We start from the raw sequence: 15,178 nt of genomic DNA, 5'->3' as shown, positions 1-15,178 counted from the left end.
AGCTAGTGGGGGAAAAATAGCATAAGCTCCGGACCCTCTGGAAGATCAAGCATGTGTTCTAGGCATTTGGAACTTGGTTGGGGACTTTTGTCGAACAAGTAGTGTGCACTCCAGTTGACCACAAAGACAACTCCAGCCTAGGATGTTCCAAACTCCCTGCAAACACGCAAAAATTCCAACACAGAGGCAATGTGGGTGGGCAAACACCCACAATTGCGAGAAAAATTGAAAAAAATGGAGGTTGGATGAGTGTTCGGAGATATTGAGGGTTGGGGGTGAGAATGGGATGTATGAGGTGGGTCTCGGTGAAAGAAGGTGGTATGGTGGCCGGAGAATGACTTATGTGGTGGTGGTGTGGTGAGATTTGTGAAAATGAGGTGTAAGATCGGAGGAAGACGAGTGCTGGAGGTGGGGGTTGGAGAGAAGCTTGTACGGGGCCAGGAGAAGTTATGGGCCAAGGAAAAAAAGTGACCCAAATAGGTCATATGCCCTGTTGTCCGAGTGCACCCGATCGCACTCTTGGTGCGCTCGATCGCATTCGGCCAGAAGTGCGTATGCCTGGGCATAGTGCGCTCAATCGCACATAGGGTGCGTTCGAGCACACTAACATAAAGTATCGAGCCACCTTTCGGTAACTGTGCTCGATCGCAGGGATCGTAGTACCAAAAAAAAAAATTCTTTTTTTTTTTAAGAAAAAAAAAACACAAAAGAGAAGTAAAGCAAAAGTCAAAACATCGAGACATATGTGAAGGGATGAAGGTAGGATAAAGAGACAAGAGAGAAAATGTTACTGCCCTCTTAGTGGCTTCAATACCACTATTGTGAGTAGATGTGCTTGAGGTTCTTGCCTGCTCAAACGCGTCTACTGGTGACTGTAAGACTCCTAGTGTGAAGAGCTGCACTTGAGCTCTTTAGAATTTGGCTCAAGTGCTCTTGTAGGAGCAAGACCTCTTGGAATTGTGACTGCCTTCAATTGCTGGTGATTGCCTAGGTTAGGTATTGTTTGAGCTGGGAATTCTCCCTGCTTCCTCTCACACAGCTCCTTTGCCATCTGACCCATTTGCACTTCCAGCTTTTGTATGGCTTGCTCAGTCTTTGTATTGACATGTTTTTGATCAGCCATGAATTGCTGTTGTGAAGTCACCAGGTTATGTATCATATTCTCCCGTTGGTTCATCTTTGGCTCTTGAGCTGGTTGACTTGCTTGTTGGGGCCCTTTCTGCTGTCCTTGATTATTACTCTAGGAGAAATTTGGATGGTTACGCCATCCTGGATTGTAAGTATTGGACTATGGGTTGTTCTTATGGGGATAATTGTTTTGTCCCACAAAATTCACCTCCTCTTGTTCTGCAAAAGATGATAAAGGACACTTCTCAGTGGTGTGTTCTAAGTGGGAACAAATAACACATACCTGGATTGGTGTGTCCTGTTGCAAAGGTGAACTTTTCTGAACAGTCATGGCCTTGACAAGCATATCCAATTTCTTTTCTACTGCAGCCAACTGATGGATTGATCCCCTATTGAGGTTCACTTCATACATGCCCTTGCTTTTGATTCCTCTCCTTCCTCTTGAGCAGAATTGTTGTGAGTGCTCACTTAATCTCTCAAAAAGTTCCACAACTTCCTCACTACTCCTTTCCATAAGTGTTCCTCCGCAAGCTGAATCAACCACCACTTTGTTAGTATCATCTAATCCTTCATAGAAAATTTGTACCTGCTCATCTTGAGGAATATTGTGGTGTGGGCACTTTAGAAGTAAGGAATTGAAGTGGTCCCATGCTTCAAAGAACAAATCTCCGTCTCGTTGTTGGAACATTTGAAGTTCCCTTTTAAGTTGCTTTGTCTTCTGGGTTGGGAAAAACCTCTTCAGAAACTTGGTGGTCAATTCTTCCCAAGTATGAATGGACTCTGCAGGTAAGGAGTTGTACCATAGTTTTGCATTATCTTTCAAGGAAAAGGAAAGAGGACTAACCTTAGCCTCTCTGAAGTTAGGCCTTGGACATGTTGCAGCTTGCATAAGTCAAAGAATTCCTTAAGATGCAAGTTGGGATCCTCAGTAGCTGTGCCTCTGAAGTGGGTCAATGCATTGAGAATTTGGGGAGAGATATAATAGCTGTTGTCCACCTCCGGTTGATATGCTATGCATGAGGGTTGATGGAGGTTTGTTGGCATGTATGCTTGCTTCATTGGTCTCCTCACTCGTGGTGGATTTGCTTCTAGGGGTCTTGGCCCAATTGGATTTTCTTGCAAATCTTCCATTTCAACTTCTTCTTCTCCTTCTTTGTCTCTAGGTCGTTGTCGAATTGTCCGCTCAATTTCAGGATCGAGGGGAAAAACGGTTGAGGCTTGAGATCGACGACCTTGCATGAACTTGATTACTTCTTCAGTTAGGCAGCTTCAGTACTGCCTGGTCTGGAAGCTCCTTGGAACTGCGCTCGATCGTAGGTCTGTGCGTTCGATCGCAGTGCGCTCGATCGCACTTGGCTGACGATTGATCGCACTCATAGAATGCCAATCCGCAACCTGAAACAGAAAACAAAAAAGTTAGGGAAAACAAGAAATTCTTTTTTTTTTTTTTTTTGATTTTTGCTAATACTAAATTAAAAATTGAAAATTAAAATAACAAAACTTAAAGGAAGATAAATTTAAACAAAATTCGCCACAATCCCCGGCAACGGCGCAAAAAACTTGATGTGCAAAATATTACCTAAATTAATAGATAAGAATTTATACGTTTTACTTGCAAGTGCACAAGGTCAGCATAGTAGTATATGATGCAAGTGCAGGATCATTCCCACGAGTATTGCTGAATTTATGCTTAAAAGTAGATTCCTTAAGCAAAAGCAAAACAAAGATTGATTTTTTTTTAAGTGATGATAATAAAGGGTAGGGCTTTGATATCCACCACTAATTATATTTAGCTAATATAACAATATGCCAATGCTTTGATCAGGTTATGCATATCTAATGTTTGTCAACCTTAGGGCATGGCGTCTACTCCTAAAGCTATAGATTTTCCTAAGCAACAACTTAGGCATGGCATCTACTCTAACTCTTTTCATTCCTAAGGGATTTAGCATGATTTATACTAAGTTGTTCTTTAGGAAAGCATACGTTCTATGGAAATCGACAAACACACGAGGCCTAGGGCATGGCATATACTCCCGGTTCCCTATGTTGATTATCCCAAGAACCCGACGTGGATTTCTTTTGTTACTTATGTTAAACCCAGAACTCGGCCATCCAAATTGATTTAACTAACTAGTCCATACCACATGCATATGTTGATCAAGCACACACATATGAGGAATTCATACAAATAGGTATTAATCAAGTTAAATAGCACAACAAGATCATCACAAAGGCACCAGTATTGAAATATTAACAAAACATAACTAGGGCTTCAATCAAGCCCTACTAATTAAGTTAGCTACACATAAAGTTGATGTTAAACATCTTCATAAAATAAAAGAAAAGAAAGGAAAAGAATAAACCCAAGACTTGAACTTGACGAGCTCCTATTCTCTCATTCTTAAAACCTCTCTATTCTAAAGGCTTAAGAGTCTATTTATAGGCTTTAGAAGTCCTTGAAAAAGTAGTAAACCCTAGGGATTTCGTAGGGTTTTAATCCTATTACAATTGGGAGTTTGAAAACCCTAATATGGAAATAGGGACATCTTAGCCGCCACCTTGGTTTGTCTCCTACGCACGGGTGCACTGGATCGCAGCCTGTGTGCGCTCGATCGCAAGTCTGCGATTGATCCTTCTTCTGGCATGCGCTCGATCGTTCCTGGCTTGCGTTGTGCTATGTCCTCTCGAGTACTGCGCTCGATTGCAGTGTCAGGGAGTTCCAATTTTTCCCATCTTCCTTCTTTGAGCCCAAATGATCCAGTTTTACTTCATTTTCTTCCAAAAGCCTGTAAAAACATAAAAAACACAATAAGAAATTAAAATGGCCTAATTAAGTAAAACCAAAGGAATAAAACATGCAAGTTAAGGGCTGAAAATATTAATATTTTAGCACTTATCAGTTACGAAGAGGAAACCTTTTAGAAAACGATCTAAAAGTCAAACCTCTTCGGGGCAGCCAATCCCAAGAAATCACTATCAAAAGATTATCCAGAGATTACGGACACTAGGAACACTTACAACCAATTGCAAGACCTTGGCTCTGTAAGATCGACAAGCCTACAAGTCGTCTGCTTGCTCACAATCTTCTTCAACGTAATTCTCCTTTACCGGACTCTTCCGATAGACTTCTCAGCCGTAGATTTATCAAATGAATAACTAAAACTCTAAGAGATTCAATTTAACGCTCACTACATATGATCTCTCCTAGCACAGCCTCCAACGAACTCTCTGGGGGTGAAAATTTGTGCTTCTCTCTTCTATAATGATGTATATATACCCACGACAAAACCCTAGACTTAACCTACTTAAAATCACGTTTTTAGGCCTAAAACTTACGGGGTATCCGGACGGGTTAATGGGCTGTTCGGATAGGGCCTTGAGGAGCAGAAACAGAGTTTCTGAAAATGCGGTCCGGACCTAGGGAAGGCCTGTCCGGACAAGGCATGCAATGGGTGAAACAGCATTCTGGAAATGCTGTCCAGCCCTAATCAACAGCTCTGATTGATGAGCGTTTGTCGTCCGATTGAGCTAATATTTTGCAGGAACGTTCATAACCCATGAATCTACATTATGAACGGTGGAGATTGGATTCTGAGCATTCTATATTAGTGTTTGAGTTCGTGAACAGTAACTTCTGTATTTTAGAATTGAATTAAGCCAACACAAGAATTAACAATCGTTAACCGTGATGATTTGATTGTCTAACTAATTTGATATGAAAGACTTTGGGAAAGCAAACTACATCGTAGGGATCAAACTTTCGCAAGATCCTAAGAATAGGATGATAGGCTTATCTCAAACTGCATACATAAACAAAATCTTGTCTAAATTTAGCATGGTAGAATGTAAGAAGGAATTATTCCCTTTAGGTATGGAGTATCTCTTTTTAAGGAGTAGTGTCTTACAACAATTCAAGCTAAAGAGAAAATGAGTATTGTTCCTTATGCTTCAGTATAGGGAAGCCTCATGTATGCTATGCTTTGTAATAAATGAGACATATGTTTTGCAATGTGCATGGTTAGCATATATATATATATGAATCAAATCCTGCACCACTAATTGAGGTTACGGTCAAGCATATACTCAAATATCTTAGAAAGACGAGAGACTATATGCTTGTGAAGCATGTACTCAAGTAAATTAAATTTTCTTAACATAACTTTCATATCTTTACATACTTAAATTATAATATCTTCGTAACTCCAACAAGTTAGTTTTCCTCATGCGCGTGCAACACTAACACTTGGAGATTCCTTCTCGTTCGAACAAGTTCCAATCAAGTTCGAACAAGATTCAACAAACTTGAAATTTTAAGTAGTTTTTATCTGATTTTTATTATATTATTGATCAAGATTAACATAGGAGCTTTCCATACTCCATCTACTACACCACAACATTTCTCTAACTTTTATTGATTTATTTCTTTCTTTCTTTTTAAACTATATTTTCTTGAATGGCCTTATTACCAAGATTAACATTTTCCCATTGACTCGTGTGATCATTGGCAATCAACAAATGAGCTGTAATTATTGTACGACATGCATTTTAAATTGTTATTTTTTATTATTATTAGTTTATTATTAGTAGTACGGCTTATAAAATATAAGGTTTATATCATCTATTATTGCACAGGAAAAAACAATTATCTACTATTAAATCTACGCCATTCGATCACATTGTTGTCATGGGGATCACTAAGGGCTTAGTGGTCCTGATAAGGTTTATATTATATCTATTATTATTGTTCAGAAAAAAAAAAAATATATATATATATATATATTATTAAATCTACGCCATTCAATCACAATGTTGTCTTGGTGATTACTGAGGGCTTAGTGGTCCTGCTCTAGGCATTATTGAGGCATGAATCTCAAAGATAATTATAACAACAATAAAAAAATCATTTGTTTGATGCAAATCGGCAGAATATATATGATCCTCTCAGTTTTAAATTTATTTATGGTTAGAGTCTAGCCATATATATATATATATATATATATATATGAAGTAAATATTACCACATTTTAAAAAATTTAAACAATTTAAAATAATACATACCGTTAGATACACCAACTTTAATAGACTGAATTATTTTTTGAAATTTCCATCGACAATCTTGTTCTTAACTCGGACCATTAAAGGTCTGTTTGGCTGTACGTTTGATGGGCCTAAAAGTGCGTTTAATACTCAAAAAGTCCGTTTGAAGAAAAAAGTACCTATTTGGTAAAAAAAAATTTGAAAGCACTTTTAAGGGTACAAAAAGCTAAAAAATAGCGCAAAAACTTAAAAACTTTGCTAAAAAGAGTTTTTTGACTTAAAAGTTCTATTTCTTAAATACAATCTTAATGACAATCTCAAACATGCTCCATTGCTCCAAGTACAACATGGTAGCACCCTATCATGCATTGGGAATAAATGTCACTCAATTTCAAATGAAATGAATAGTATCAATTATCGATGTTTAAAAACAACCTAAATTTTATAATTTGAGAACCACCAATTGTAGAGAATCCTTATTAAATATTTAATTTCCATGTTTTTTGGAAATTTAAATGTGGTTGTGACAGGTTGTCATCCATGACGATCCTACCCGATTGAAGCAATTTTTTTCAAAATCGAAATAATGAAGGGACTTCATCGAATTATCAAATGCTTATTTTATTTTAATTTTCCCAATTCGACTATTATAATTTGATGTGACTTATTTGTAGTAATACTAATGTAGCATGTAGCATATTGTATGCATTGATATATGTGACAAAGCAATCACATTAGATTATAGATCTGAGCATTTTTAAAAATTCTAGATGACATTTGCATGAATTTTATCTGTAAAATGGAACTTATATATATATATATATATATATATATATAAACATTATTGTAGTCTAAAAGTCTAAGTTTATAGGCTTGAATCTAAGTATATTTAAATACTGTAATTTTTTTTTTTGTACTTTCTCAACTCCAAACAAGACACGCAAGACACTCGTACCGGAAGCTAACTATGGCTTTGATATCAATTGTTAGAGAGAAAAACGGTTAAGGAGTCAATAAAAGAGTACATCAATATACACTAATGAATACTACACTAACTCATAAACTTAAGTTACTGGCTTCGGCTCCACTTAAGTATATTAATTACTATTTTTTTTTATATTTTCTCAATGTGAAATATAATATTGACAAGTGTACTTATAACACTTAGAGTATGCTTTGGATTGCGTTAGAAAGTATGGTATTTAAATCCAAAATGGGCTGTTGGGAAGAAAAGCTTGAGTTTTTTGCAATTTTAAAGTGAAAAAGTTAAAGAGGTACTTTTAAATCTTTTACCTAACATACATGCCTTTTGTTTGGTGAAGTTTTTGAACTGCTAAAAATACTTTTTAAGCTCTATAACCTAATCACAAATAGGCTATTGAAAACCAATGGAAAAATTAGTATAAAGATTCTTATGGTTTATAATCTTTTATCAAATTACTCTCTAAGATGTAAACTTGATCAAATCAATATTTAGTGTATGTCCTAGTATCCAAATTGCTCCTTCCGCATAATTGTGTTATGATGCGATTCGTTTTTAAGTAATGCTATAAAGAAGATTAGAGTCTTCTTTGAATCCCCCAAAATTTGACGTGACTTTCAAAATTATCATTGAATTTTGATTTATTGGTAATTTTAAAAGTCACATCACATTAAAGGACTGTTTGGGACCTTGGGTGTGTGTTTGAGGGGACTAAAAGTACGCTTAACACTTAAAAAACTTATTTGGTAAAAAAATTTGAAATCATTTTTAAGGGTCCAAAAAGTCTAAAATTGGCAAAAACACATTTTTGACAAAAATTTAAAAATGAACCTTTTTCCGAAAAAAAGTTTTTTTTAACTTAAAAACTCTGTTTCTCAAAAACAATACCAAGTGTGCTCTAATTGAGCGGACTCAAGAAAGAGTCATTGTTTTTATGCAACCCCCAAAGTATCCAATATCAAATGATCAAACTGTATTATAAATAGGCCAAAGCACCCAAAGCTGAAGTAAACCACAACAAAGCAACACACATATCTTCCATATTTACTCAAGAGAAAAAGCTAGAAAATGGGTTCTGAATCCGCTCTTAAACTTCCTGTGATTGATTTCTCCTACTCGGGGGAACCAGGCACTCCCGAGTGGGACTCGTTGAAAGCCCAAGTGTGGGAGGCACTCGTAGAGTATGGTTGCTTCGAGGCTTTCTTCAACAAAGTTCCGTTGGAGCTTCGAAATTCCATGTTGGGTGCAATTGAAGAGCTTTTTGACCTCCCTTTACAAACAAAGCTAAGGAACGTTTCTAAGAAGCCCTTTCATGGGTATGTAGGGCAGTACCCTATGGTGCCTCTATATGAGAGCATGGCTGTTGATGATGCAGACATCTCTGACAAGGTTGAGAGCCAGACAAACATCTTGTGGCCTCAAGGAAACCCAAGCTTTTGGTATATGTCAACTTTCTTTCCTCTACTCATAAATAAAAGTGGTGGTAAATTTCTTAATTAATTAGCTACCAAAGAATATCAATATTCTTAAACCATATTTTTCAATGGGTTTCTTCATAAAATATGATTTGCTATGCTATAGAATATTATTCCATAAATTTTTTATTTCTTAATTTGGTGAAGTAGATCATTTAATAAGGGTCCATTTGGGATTGCAGTTTCAATAAGTACGATTTTAAAAATTGTATTTTTGAAATTGCTACTTTTTAAAATCGCAAAACCGCTTGGTACATGTTAAAAAATACTTTTTTTATCGAACATTTGTTATGGAAAATCATGATTTTTGTTTAAATTCACGCTTTTTCAAATAAGTACCATATAACCTGCTTATAGAAATTGTATATATATATTTTTTCCTATTTTAGATTAAGTACTTATTCAATCTCAATGCCAAATGTTTTATGTTTAACAATATCTTTTAAAAATGCAGATTATTCTCCTGAAATCGAAATCCTAAACGCACCCTAAATACTAGGGAAAACTTCACAAAGGCATTTGAGAAGACCTCCCAAAATTCAAAAACTCTCAATTTCACTACTTGAACTTTTAATTTGATACAATCCACCCACATCCGTTAGGGTTTGGCTTTAAACATATGTTAAAATGAATAAAATGACCTTTATACCCCCTTAAACTTTCATAAAATTTCAAATTTACCCTTAATTTCATAATTTTTTTTTTTTTTTAAAAAAAAGAAACAAAAAAGTTGAGGGTATTTTGGTATTTTTCATAGCTTCCTTTAGGATTTAACGCTAAATCCTAATTGAGGGGTAGATTGCATCAAATTAGAAGTTCTAGGGATGAAATTGAGAGCTTTTGAACTTTGAATTTTTTCAAAACGATTGGAAATTTAGGGGGGCCTTTGTAAGGTTAAGTATTTAGTAACCCCCCCTCACGTGTGGGTTTAAACTCACTTTTAAGAGGTGATGCCCAACAAGTGAAAAATTTAATTAAAATCGGTAAATGATTGAAACAAGGTTCAAAGTCGTAATCTTTGTCATCTTAAATTACCACTTGTCGCTGGTAAGTAGTAAATGAGGTTTTTGTTTTTTTATTTTTTATTTTTTATTTTTTTGTAGTGCTTTATTCTCCTGGTATATCACCTATGCATTGTTGCCCTTGAGGAACATAACTAAAAGAAATATAAATAAACAACTTGCATGATCTACTACACTGGAAAACTCATTTTTCCTCTGTATTAAAAGAAATATAAATATAAATAAACAACTTGCATGATCTTCTACTGAAAAACTCATTTTTCCTCTGTTTCTCTCAATGAATCTTTGTATTTTGGGCAGCAATGCCATACACTCATTCACAGAGCAACTTTCGGAATTGGATAAAGTAGTCCGGAGGATGGTTGTGGAGAGCTTGGGTGTGGAGAAATACTTGGATGAGCATATCGGGTCAACCAACTATCTTCTTCGGGTCATGAAATACAAGGGTCCTGAAACGACCGACACCAAGCTTGGCCTAAGCGCGCACACAGATAAAAACATAGTTACCATTTTGTGTCAAAATCAAGTCGATGGGTTAGAGGTGAAGACTAAAGATGGTGAATGGATCAATGTCAAACCCTCCCCACACACTTTCATTGTCATGATTGGAGATTCTCTGCTGGTAAGTGGCTTTTTCTTTCTCTGCATATACATATAAAAAAGAAAAAAGAGTATGGAAAAAAATTGCAAAATCAATACTTGCGGCTATGGTTTTGTTTTTATCGAATCACTCTCTCTCTCTCTCTCTCTCTCTCTCTGATTTGAATCTTATAGAATAGATCCATGTGGTTTACTTCTGTATAAAAATGGTACCTTTATTAGCGTTTTAATGTTTCCAAGATATAGCTCAATCAGCTAGGACCACGCCTCATGAAATTGAGGTCACTAGTTCGAATTCCTCTCTCCCTTCTTATGCGGACATGTTAAAAAAAAAAAAAAAAATGGAAGTACTTAATGCAACGTGGTTACTTAGACACATCAGAACTAAAGATATGTTGACAATTGACATTCTAATCTAAATTAAACAAATATCATAAATTGAAAAATTAAAGGGGAAACTTCACAAAACTCTCCTCAATTTCAATTTGTTTTGACACTATCCCTTCAAAGTTTAAACTCTCAATTAAGGGTATCAAATTTTCAATTTCTTTCAATTGCCCCCGTCCGTTAGGATTTACCTTTAATTTTTGTCAAAATGCCCAAAATACCCAATTTGTCTTTTAAAAAAAATTGCAAAGATGCTGTAAATATATTGCAAACATGTTTTTTTATATATAAAAAAATAAGCCCATGAATAAAAATAAGAGTAGTTTGAGAATTTCGACAAGATTTAAAGAAAAATTATAACAGAAATGGGTAATTAAAAGAAATTGAAAGTTCGATACCCTTAATTGTGAGTTTTTGAATTTTGAGGAATACTTTTAAAAAGCGTGAAAGTTAAGAAAATTTTGTAAAGTTTCCCCAAAATTAAATTAAAAACAAATAAAGAATGGGTGGCGACTTCCCTAGAGCCCACCTGTGACGTCCAAAATTGCATGGGTGTGAAAAAGATGATATATTTATATGAAATATGCTCTTTCTAAATAGTATAAGGCCTTTTAGGGTAAGTCCAATAATAAAATTGTACGGACTTAGCCAAAAATGAACAATAACATATTTTTCAAGGCGGGGTGTTATATCACCCCACTCCTTTAAAGACGGCCAAGGAGTGCTCGCACCTCTCTTGTGAGGAGTGGCAATCCCTTGGCCACCCCATGTAAGGGCAGCCAAGGGATGACCACCTCTCGTGTGAGGAGCGGCAATTCCTTGGCCTTACAAGTGAGGGGCGGCCACCCTCATCTAGTGTAGTCAAGAGATTTGGATTGGTCGTGCATGGTCTATCATCTGTGAGGAGAGAGGCCAACCGCCACCCCTCCGTTAATTTTATTTAGGGTGGATTTGTAATTTAAGTTACACATGTATACCCAATATATATATAGCATTTCTCTCTCACACACACACACACGTGTATACCCAATATATATATATAGCATTTCTCTCTCTCACACACACACATATACATATATGGCTGGTATTGAAGCTCAAATTCGACTAACAAAGTCTATCTTGAATTAAAAGTTCAATTAAGATGTTATGGGCCTTGAATTTCAATGTTCTTCTCATGCACCTAAAGAACAAAATTGAATAATTGATTGAGAACAATCAACTCAACACTAGCTAATCAAAGACTTGTGATTGATTTTGCAGGCATGGGCCAATGGTAGATTGCACTCTCCACATCATCGCGTCATGATGAGGGGAAACAAGGCAAGGTACTCAGCCGGATTGTTTTCAATCCCCAGAGCAGGATACATTATAAAAGCCCCGGAGGAGTTGGTTGATGACGAGCACCCTTTGCTATTTAAGCCTTTTGATCATGTTGAGTTCCTAGCCTTCTACTACACCGAGGCTGGCCAAAGAGCTGAGTCTGCTTTAAGGGCTTATTGTGGTGCATGAGATATTTGGCTGTGAACTGTGAAGTGATAATAAATCGATTGGCAACTTGTATTTCCTTGGTAATTAACCTTTTAAATAAAGTACTAGTCTTTAAGTAAGTGTCATTAATTACTATATATATTCTAGTCTTTCTTTGTAATTAATCAATCTTTTCTCTTTTCCTTTCATGACCAGAAGATCAGTACCAAAGAACTTAATCTTAGGTCTCTTGTCATGGCACAAAAGTCTTGTTGTAAAGCCCTCGGCCCATAAGAGCGAAATCGGATCGACATTGTTGAATAGCTCTGATACCAAGTAGAAATAGCTTTGATACCATATTGAAATAAAGATGATATGAGAATATTGAGCGGAAGCAAGAGAGATAATGAACACAAAGAACTTATGGGTGGTTCGGTATTAGACATCTACGTCCACCACTCAAAATACCCCTAAGGGTTACATTGTGCTCATTAACTTGATTTGTCTACAGTAGAAAGGTCTCTATTTATAGGGCAATGTCTAAATACAAGTATAGTAATCAAATCTCATTGATTTGATATCATTATAATTATATATTTTCCATATATTCTAACATCCCCCCTCAAACTCAAGATGGAATATTCTGGAACCTTGAGTTGAAATCAGAAACAATGATGACGGCGGTGGTGGAGGCGGGGTGTAACATTCCCAGCCCGTTAAGGCTTTGTTTGCCACTTTTCTTCTTTTACAACAAAAAGCTTTTGCAAAGATCTATAAGGTCTATCAAAGTACTTGATTTTAAAGGATATGATCAATGTATAAAACATTCTTCAAGAGATTTTATTACAAGTGAAATTAGGAAACAATAAACTTTAGTTGCGGGATATCATATTATTAGAATAACTGATATGAAAAGACTTTGAAAGTTAATAATTATTCCCGCCCCCCATTCCGGCCTCTTATTCCAGTGTCCTTTCTACCTGAAAACAAGAAATAAAACTGAATGAGCCCAAAGGGGCCAAGCAAGTAAAATCCACAACCATAAATAGTTTTACTCCTTGTTCTCAGTTTTGAAAATCGTTTTCACAAATAAATATACATCAAGCCATTATAATACAAGTATGTACGGTTGCATCTCCCGTAGCATATACATACTATTATATCTAGTAATAAATCATCGTCATAAATCATCATTGTAAATTATCATAGTATATCATCGTTATAAATCATCATTGTAAATCATCATAGTATATCATTTTTCAAATCATATCATCATTTTCTCATATTAGGGCCCATGTACACTATTACCCCTGTGTACGAGGGTTGCGGGTCCTTGTGACCATGACACTGAACTGTGGCCTCAGCCATGCCCGACCGTCAATTAACTCTTTTCTTGGTCCACTCAACGGTTATGTTGATGGAATACCACCTTCTGGCATAGCCTCCTTCAGTGGTTTCGCCTCCATCCGTGTATTGGTACCGAACTCTTCTCATCCTTACTTATCTTAGGGCCAAAAATACACTCCTCCATACATGTGCCATCATTTCATAAACATTTAACTCATTTCTTGTACTTTTCTTTGTACTTCTTTTGATGCATCTTAGGGCAACATGTAGGAGGGTTTATCATCATTCTTCTTTCTTATAATCATCATCATTTCTCAACTTTCTTTTCTCAAAATGGAAACTTTTCCAAATATAAACTTGTTGTACTTAGAAAACGTTTAAAGAAATAGAAACTTTTTAAATAATTCTTTTAGAAATCCTTCATGCATGCAACATATCTCCATGACAGGTAAATAAAATAATCATTTACAGTTTGAAACCATAATGTATAAATAGCATGACATGAAGTAATTTTAGAAGGGGTAGTGAGTTTACTTACCTCTAGACTGAAGCTATGAGCAGCCTTTAAACTGCTAAATAATCATCTTGAAAAATATCTTGTTGTTCCACTCTGTTTATTCACAGCTAAATTAATAACAATTCACGAAAATCAATTAACTCCAGTCTACTCCTTTAGGGAAGTTGACCCATTAAAATCTAACCCAAAACATCTTATAACTCAGCTCAAAAATAGAGAATCAACTCCCAACACTAATTCAAAATTCTCAAGAGTGAAACCACCCGATATCATCTTGATTAAATCGAAAGGTTCTCATCTAAGACCCATTACTCAACATAAAATCAAATACCCATAGCTAAAGGAAGAAGAATTTTACCTTTGAAGAACCCATTTTTATTATTCTGTAAATTTTTTCTTTGGTCATCCTCTAAATCTCTGTTTCTCCCCCTCAGCATCTCACCCGCTTTCTCTTTCTCATGCTTCTCTATCCATCTCTCACTCTATTGCAACATTCTTTCTCCCTCTGTCTTCTCTTTCTTACATCCGTAAAGCTCCCTCTCTCTATCTTCTTGTTTCTTCCTCTCCGTTAAGTAATAAGAAATGAGAGTAGATGAAGTCAAGAAAATGAAAAGGAAAGTCCAAACCGTGTGGTAAGAGAAGGAAGGAAGAAAAATGGAAGGAGCAATGAGTGGTAATAAGTGACATTGGGGAAAGTGGGGGAGGAGAGGGGTTAGTGTGCTTGTAGAAAATAAGAAAGGAAGAAAGAAGGAAGAAAAGAAAGTGGGTAGGGGCCTCATGAAAAGAGAGAGAGAAAGTAAAGTACAAAGCATTAGTCAATAATTCAAAGTAGGAGAATAAGAGGGTGTGGGGCTGCTGTGAAAAAAAATATGGAAATGAGAAGAAAGAAAAATAAGAATTAGGTGGGTTGGTTGGCAAAGATGTGGGGACAAATAGTAAAAAGTAATAATAAAAGAAAAGAGAAAGATAAGGTGATTATGAGCAAGTACTGTAGGTTAACTCGCATTTTAAAATAATTTGTCTATTGTCCTCATTTAATCAATCACCAACTATTATAATCATACTCCAAATTCTATTAATCGGTCATCAATTATCATATCTCTTAAATCACCCAATAAAATAATCAGATATAATCTCAAATCAATATCATATAATCTAATAAATTCCTCAAGAATAAATGTCATTACCTAATCATCATCAAATAAATATATCT

The 15,178-nt window shown here is 35.7% G+C and overlaps 1 protein-coding gene across 1 annotated transcript; it reads left to right on the top strand.

Moving 5' to 3' along the window:
- The first annotated feature begins 8,212 nt into the window (after positions 1–8,212).
- On the top strand, positions 8,213–12,143 carry LOC132188414 (probable 2-oxoglutarate-dependent dioxygenase AOP1.2). The gene is made up of 3 exons (XM_059602857.1): positions 8,213–8,589; positions 9,948–10,269; positions 11,895–12,143. Exons 1-3 carry the CDS (start codon positions 8,219–8,221, stop codon positions 12,141–12,143), a joined length of 942 nt encoding a protein of 313 aa, XP_059458840.1. The 5' UTR covers positions 8,213–8,218.
- The last annotated feature ends 3,035 nt before the right edge of the window (positions 12,144–15,178 follow it).

Source organism: Corylus avellana, chromosome ca7 (genome assembly GCF_901000735.1).
Source record: "Corylus avellana chromosome ca7, CavTom2PMs-1.0".
In the NCBI taxonomy this organism is placed as follows: Eukaryota; Viridiplantae; Streptophyta; class Magnoliopsida; order Fagales; family Betulaceae; genus Corylus; species Corylus avellana.
This window is presented reverse-complemented; position numbering and strand designations above follow the sequence as displayed.

Coding starts and splice junctions, on each gene's coding strand:
- LOC132188414 (XM_059602857.1), top strand. CDS start 8,219: ATGGGTTCTGAATCCGCTCTTAAACTTCCTGTGATTGATTTCTCCTAC. Junction 8,590..9,947: donor CAAGGAAACCCAAGCTTTTG/GTATATGTCAAC, acceptor TATTTTGGGCAG/CAATGCCATACACTCATTCA. Junction 10,270..11,894: donor TGATTGGAGATTCTCTGCTG/GTAAGTGGCTTT, acceptor TTGATTTTGCAG/GCATGGGCCAATGGTAGATT.